Below are 7,929 nucleotides of genomic sequence, written 5' to 3'. Positions count from 1 at the left end.
ACCAAGCTAAAAGCCTCTGAGCCGCCAGCGTCACTGAGGAGAAAAACACATTTTAAACAAATTCACTGTTCATGTTCAACTTTACAGGCTGTTAGTGAGCTGGTCACAGCCAGGTAAACAGACACAACAAGAAACACAACTGGAAACAAACATAATGTTGTATAGACGCTGAATATAATGAATTACATGCGATTTATTTTTCTTTGTTGTTTTACTTAGCCTAATCAAATAAAACAATTTAAATCAGTTTTATATGTAATGTGCATTTCCTGCTGATGTAGACCATAATACTCAATGTTAGAAACTGTGACAATTACACCACCTTTAAAAAGACCCTTAAAGCAGAAGTAAGTGGAATGTTTGTGTTAATATAAGTCTTAAATAGTTGTATCTTCCGACAGCAATCACTTTTATAGAGTGTTTGGTCTGAAACACGGGTCTGTCAGTCACTCTGCTCTGCTCTGAGCCCAGGAGAAAACTTTCCTTGTATCCTACAACCTTTATCCAATGAGGAGAGAGAACGGCATAAAGGGGCAGTCCTCTCTGTGTGTGCAGCCAAGGGATGCGCGTGATGTTGATTAATGTGTATTGTCCTAATCAAATAAATAAATGAATAAAAATACATAAGCTACTAATCCTACCAGTTAATGATTTTTCTGTTACCATGACGCTGAGTTCATTATCAAACTGTATTCATCTCTGTCCTGTAATCTGATGTGAAATAAATGCATTGATAAATAAACTTTACGTGTCATGTATATGTCTACATTTATTACTAGATTTATTTTATCAAATTTTGAAATTATTCACTGCTGCCAATATGAAACGTTTACTTTGAAGACAAACAGTCCCAATTGTTGAGTCTCTCTCTTTACAAGTTGGATAATGAAACAAAATGGGGTGTATCTCACTGTTTATGACGTTTGTAAATTGAAATTTATCTTCACTTTGAGACTGACAATATTATTATTTATATAATTATTACCTAACTGCTGTTTCTTGGAAACTGGAGCCAATTAACACTCATGACTTCATATTGTTTATTATTATTATTATTATTATTTATTATAATATATATATATATATATATATATAGAATAATTATAATATATATATATATATATATATTATAATTATTCTATATGTGTTATTATTATTATTATTATTTTCGTCGAACAGTAGCAGGTGACAGCAGGTACGAGACAGAGTTGTTTTCAAGGCAAATGTGTGCCCAGTCTGTCCTGCGGCCAGACCTCCTGTGTTGTGTTGTGTTATGTTAACGAGTCGAAGACGACAGCATTGGAGGGTTTATTATCTGTGTACAGTGACAAAAGTGTTAGCACAGCACTCGGTGCTAACTTGGTTATTTTGCATAAGAAAAACATAAACATGAAACCAACAGTGTGTATAACATGCACGGTGTTATGGGCGGGCCTAACAGGCCTGGGCCCACCCACATGTGCAACTGGCCCATCCAAAATGACAGGGTGAACATATTTTCTTAACTTTTATTTTTAATTATTAAAATTAACATCTAAATTCAGAATAAAGACTAAAAAACGTCCCCCTTTATATATGAAAAGGAAATACAGTATAATATTTACAGTACTGTAAGTTCAGTTACAATATGTTCTGCAATATTGTTTACAATTGTGCACAGCTCTACCGAGAGGGTGTTTCTTATATGTTTGTCGTAAATAGATTACTGTAGTGTATTTTTCTTAGAATTGCAAAGAGCATATGCAGTAAAAATGTGAAACATACGTATTCAGTATCAGTTACTCCACTAAATACAGTAATGTGTAACTTTACTGTGCAGTCTTGAGGTATACTGTCACCAAGACCTGACTTTTTTGTTGCATTAGAAAACACTTACAGTAGGGAGTAAACTGTCATAATGAAAACATGACAAAGCCATTTGACTATGTTGTTCATAAACAATGGTGTCAGGACTTCTCATTTTGATGACACTGACAGTTTCATTGACATATGACAATCTATCTCTACACACCACATCCCACCACTACAATAACTCTGAACTTGGTCTTGCATTGCTGCAGCTCTCACACAACACTCAACCCCCCCTCAGTCTACTGCCTCCCTCTTATGCTCCATCAACGCCAAGTCTGGAATTACATGTGTCCCACTGTAACTTTTGATTGGTAAAGAGGAAACTTGCTCATAGTCACTAAGTTTATCGAGTATGATCTGACTTGTACACAGAATAAATCACTTGATGGTCAGGCTTCACCTGTCATTACATCACGTGAAATCATGTAGATGAGGCCAGCAAATAAATACGGCAATCTTCATTTTTATTTTATTCAATAAAATCTTGAATCATAGCACATAATATATCAAGTTATAGGAACATAAATATGCCTGCCTTGGTATTTCAGTACATTCTCAATTCAGTGTAGTAAATAATGTGTGGAATAATAACGTACAGATTAAAGCATTCATTTTGATGGATGAGCCATGTTACTTTGCAAAACCTCGCTGATAAAACTGCAACACTGAAACGATGAATCAAACAATGCAAATGTGGCTAGTTTCCTTTATTTAGGTGAAATAAAGCGCAGTATCATAGTTACTCCTTTGCTGAATGCATGCGTGCTCCTGCGGCCAGGGGGAACATTTCCTATCAGGGATAAGCGCCTTGGCACGACACTGGCCCCGACCGGCGTGTCCTGTCAGGAACTGTAGTTGAGAACTCTTGAGTTATTTTTATACAGTTATTTACCAGGTGACAGAAAAGTCAACCAGAAAAGAGTCAGTATTAAAGCAGAAGTAAGCAATATTTTTGTGTTAATATAAGTCTTAAATAGTTGTATCTTCTGACAGCAATCACTTACATAGAGTGTTTGGTCTGAAACACGGGTCTGTCAGTCACTCTGCTCTGCTCTGAGCCCAGGAGAAAACTTTCCTTGTATCCTACAACCTTTATCCAATGAGGAGAGAGAACGGCATAAAGGGGCAGTCCTCTCTGTGTGTGCAGCCAAGGGATGCGCGTGAATGTGGTGACGTAGGGACGAGGACCAGTAGATCCATGACGAGGCCGGGGGCTGCTAACTCCATCGGCTGACAAGAAGTTATGGTGCGTTCAAGGCAGCCCGTAACTCGTGTTTTTCCGACCTGTGAAGTCGTACCAGTTCGATCTGGTGCGAGTTCACAGGTCGGAAGTTACGAGTGGCCGTTATAGTGACTTTCACAGGCAACAGGTCGGAGAAACGCGAGTTGCGGGTTGCCTGGAACGCTACAAAGTCGTAAGTCGTAACTTACGGTTTCAAAAGCCTGCCTGGAACGCAGCATTAGCCAAAACGACCGGATCGCTTACTTCTGCTTTACCCTGCTGAAACGACGCATGTTGCCACCTATGTTGAGTAGGGAAGTCACGATTATACATTCTCTTGGTACGATTATTGTCAGAGGAATAATCACGGTACTACGATAATCACCATTATTATGCATTAATTAATTTCACAACACTATGAATGTGTAAAATGCTCAAATATAGTCAAAATATAATTAAATTACTCATTGTTTACACAAAATATTTCCAGGATCTATTAATATAGGACCGATTATTAATCCCCCAGGGGAAGTGTTTGAAATCTGAATTTGAATCTTTTTTGTTTTGTTTTGCTTTTTTAATTACGACTTCTGACATGCTAACAATTAAATTTCTACCTATTCAACGTTACATTAGTTAAATGGACCAGTAGGCCTATCTGTGCACTGACCTTAATTTTGGCGCACATACCGTATGCCGATATGGTTCCAACATCATTCTTTTTTGGAAAGTGACGGTATTTAGGAATCTTCACAATTAATTAATTGTGGAGGTTAATACCACGATTAATTGTGAAAACAAGTAATCGTGACCTCCCTAATGTTGAGGACAATCAGGAGGATATATAGCATCATCATGACATCAGAGAGAAAGTTTTTGAAGGCTTTATTGACAAAAAGAAAATTAGAATAGTGATAGAAACAGGGATGGAAACAGATTTCAATAATTTAAAAAAGATAATAATAATCAGTGATACCAATAAGTCCAATTAGTACCGTAGTACCTCCAGCCAATCACAGTCCTTCTTAGTGTGCATCAGGGCGTGGACTCCCATCTTATCTGTCGTCTGTAGAGGTCAAAGTTGTTGAGGCTGGGACGTGGTAATGGTTTGGGTTTATGGTGGACTAGCTCCTCCTCTGGTGGGAGGGGCTTCTGTCTCAGCAGGTCAGAGGACATAAAGGGGAGGAGGGAGGGGACATCTGCTGCCTTGTCCTGGCAGCGGGGGCGAGTGGCCGCCGGCCGCCTGTCCTGCAGCATTCGGCTGATCAGCTGATCCTTCTGCACCTCAACGCTGACTAGTGAGGTGAAGAGAAGCTGAGAGCGAGAGACATTAACTACTGCAGAGGGAGAGACGGAGAGAACGAGAGAAAGAGATTGTTTATAAACATAATTAATTAATAATCCAGGTTATAATAATAAAAAAAGGATAACACTTTAGATTAGGGAACACATATTCACCATTAACTAGGTGCTTATTAATATGCATATAAGTAGCTTACTAGCTCCTTATTAACACCTTATTCTACATAGCCTTATTCTACCTCTATTACACCATGAATGAAGATTTTTCCTGATATTAACTCCTAATTATCGCTTATTCATTGTAAATTAATGCATTGTTGTTTCTTAATAATGATGTGAATAACCAGTGGGTTATTGGGCCTTGTACAGGGGCAGTAGCACAAGAACAGTAACTCTTCCTTTATCACTCTGAATTAGTAGCATTAATGCATTAATTTACAATGAATAAGCGATAATTAGGAGTTAATATCAGGAAAAATCTTAATTCATGGTGTAATAGAGGTAGAATAAGGCGATGTAGAATAAGGTGTTAATACGTGCTTAATAATTACTAATAAGGAGCTAGTAAGCTACTTATATGCATATTAATAAGCACCTAGTTAATGGTGAATATGTGTTCCCTAATCTAAAGTGTTACCAAAAAAGTAGAAATGGGAAACATGACAATGAAATGATCCTTTGTCACCTTCAGTAGCTCTGCTGTTGATCAGGTTCTTGGTCCACTCTGACCTCTGCAGAGTTTCTTGTACAGCCTTCTGAGGGTTAAACTCTGCGCCCTACAGGACAACACATTGGTTACCATGGTATCTGCTTGTGAACGGGCTCAGTGATAATTCATTTTTAGTTTATTGAGAAAAGGTGTAAACCTGCAGTGACTGAAACTCTGCCTTCAGAGCGAGAGTCGTGTTTAGTTCTGCCGTCTCCAGACAACCCACATCTTGACTGAATGCTGCGATAGGAGGCTCCACGGCTTGCCCGCTGGCTCCTCCAACCAGAGAAGAAAGAACAATCTGTTATTATTGATACTGACTTCTGACCACTGACAGATCATTAGAATAAGTAAAAAAATACTTAGAATTACAGTGGTGCGAACAGGAGGTCCGTAATTACCGAAACACAGAGCAGTTCAGTTTCACTTGTTTTTAGTTTAGTTTAGTTTAGTTTTTTTTAATTTATTAGTTTATTAAGGGACAATGTGCAATTACATTAATCATTTAAAGGAAAAAATGAAAAGATGGTTGCACCAGATTTAGCTCCCAGCTAATTTCCATCTGTAGTCCCTACACATAACATAAAAGTAATAAAATACACAGAATACAAGCTATTATACAAAGATGAGGCATAAACAGATACAGATTGACAATGGACAACATTTAGACAACAACATGTATGAGGTAGGCAAAGTGCAAAGTGCTTATAGCAGCGATGTTGACCGTCATACTCTATGTGTGGTGGACAAAGTGCAAAAGTGCTCATAGCAGCATTATTTTTCACAGTATTGATAGTAATAAATAAAGTGGTAATAAGTAAGACATGAAAGTGGCAACAGTGGCAGATGTAATACCAACGATGGTAGTTCTCGGTTACAAAAAATAAAAAGTTACCAACTATGGTAATGTGACAGATATATCTATGGATATCAGAAGAAAACAGAGACAAAAACTGAAAAAAAGGGCTGGGAGAAGTTTCAGAGTCCTCCGTGGCTTCTCTGAGTTACAGCGGGGCTCCGTGCAGCACTGCATGTCCATATGACGGTTGCGAACGGAGCTCACTTTTCTTCGGCCAAAAAGACACACCAAAAACCATCCAAAAGTCAGTAATCGCACTGACGGCAGCGCAAATCGCGCCAGATTTGGACGGACCAGGAAGAGGAGCTTCCGCTACAAACAAGCTTAAAATATAGACTTATTTAATTTTTTTCGGAACAATTTCTCATGTTGGGGCTTCAATACAAGATGGACATTACAGACGAGCACTATGGAGGTATTTGGATGTTTTTTGGTGTGTCTTTTTGGACGAAGAAAAGTGAGCCCCGTTCGCAACCGTCATATGGACATGCAGTGCTGCACGGAGCCCCGCTGTAACTGAGAGAAGCCACGGATAACTCTGAAACTTCTCCCAGCCCTTAGTCGACATGAGGGTGAGTAAATAATGAGTGAAATTTGAATTTTGGGTGAACTATCCCTTTAATGTTAACTAAACCCAATCTCTGCTGCTAATGCTGTGTCTTTGCTAGCTGCATCTACACACTGATATTATGTTGTCTGCTTTTGACTTCTTCTCTACTCGGTGCTCTGCTGACATTGCCACAAAGTCACTGAAATGCACCCCATACACAATGATGAGGCATGTGTGTACAATGTTTTTTGTCGTTACTGTCCCTCAATAAACTACTTTACTCTCTCTCACAATGCCATCAGATAAGCGAGCCGGATATTGGGCTATCCTTTTTCTGGTGAATACTCTCAGTATGGCTTGGCAAACAGTTCTTCAAGTGACTGAAAGCATGAATGTGCTAAGACTGCGTCAACAACAGCACCCAACCTGGGTTACATACAGAGGGATGTTACAGTAGTGATAAACCCTCAGACACCAGAGGAACTGGTCTACAGAGAGAATAAAGCCATGTGGTCAGATAAATAGATAGATAGTAGGGGATGGGGTGTGCCAAAAAAATCGATTCACATAAGAATCGCAATTCTCATTTAATATGATTCAGAATCGATATAAAATGTCCCAAAATCGATTTTAAAAAATAAAAAAAATTAACTACACTAATTAAAATTAACTGCACTATTTTTTTTAATAAAGTAAGAGGCACTTTTAATTTTGTTACTTAAAGGGACAACGAGGAGTTTCTATTTGGTTATAAAAAAGTCTCACGTTAATGTGGATGAATCTCCGCTACCCACACTTGTTAATGGCTCAATTTTCGATAAATATATTGTTTTGTCTCTATCGTTATTTTGTTATTATTAGTGGTGGCGGAAATGCTGGGCGAGCCGACCAGCGTTTCCTTACTTTCGGTTTCGCGGACACTCATGAGAATAACGCCGCTGAATCGCTGTTTATGGTCGGGACTACGACGGTAACTGAACCTCTTTGAACCTCTGACTTTAATTCTTGATGAATGAACACATGAGTCTGTCTTGCGCCGGTCGAAGAATTCTATGGTGTGCGGAGGCTCATAAATGTAGTGTGAAAACACTTCGCTTTTCCAAAACTCCTCGTTGTCCCTTTAAGCATAAGCATAAGCATATGTGATATTGCTTTTATGCAACAGTTTCAACAATTCCATCTAAGCATGGATAAATGTTTTAAACTCAATAAATGTGAAAAAGACACTTTAGTCATTCTGTCTTGCAAAGCAGACTGGAGTAGATCATCATGAGGATCCTTTCACACCGATGGACTGAAGCAGAAATCATTAGGAATCAAATCATTTTGAATTGAAAAACGATTTTGAATTGAATCGTAGCCCCAAAAATCAGAATCGAATTGAATCATGAGATAGTAAAATATTCCCACCCCTAATAGACCGATAGATAGATAGA

At 38.4% G+C, this 7,929-nt stretch overlaps 1 protein-coding gene across 1 annotated transcript in view; it reads right to left on the bottom strand.

Moving 5' to 3' along the window:
* Positions 1 to 3,969: 3,969 nt before the first annotated feature.
* Positions 3,970 to 7,929, bottom strand: part of ppp1r35 (protein phosphatase 1, regulatory subunit 35) — a 6,069-nt gene continuing 2,109 nt past the window's right edge. Inside the window, exons 4-6 of the mRNA XM_085785472.1 lie at positions 5,242 to 5,360; positions 5,061 to 5,151; positions 3,970 to 4,410 (exon numbers count right to left, since the gene is read on the bottom strand). Of these exons, the coding sequence (XP_085641598.1) occupies positions 4,109 to 4,410; positions 5,061 to 5,151; positions 5,242 to 5,360 (512 nt within the window). The 3' untranslated portion in view covers positions 3,970 to 4,108. The remainder of the gene's footprint in view (positions 4,411 to 5,060; positions 5,152 to 5,241; positions 5,361 to 7,929) is intronic.

This window comes from Trachurus japonicus, chromosome 8 (assembly GCF_045865225.1).
Source record: "Trachurus japonicus isolate A0001 chromosome 8, Traja_1.0".
In the NCBI taxonomy this organism is placed as follows: domain Eukaryota; kingdom Metazoa; phylum Chordata; class Actinopteri; order Carangiformes; family Carangidae; genus Trachurus; species Trachurus japonicus.
This window is presented reverse-complemented; position numbering and strand designations above follow the sequence as displayed.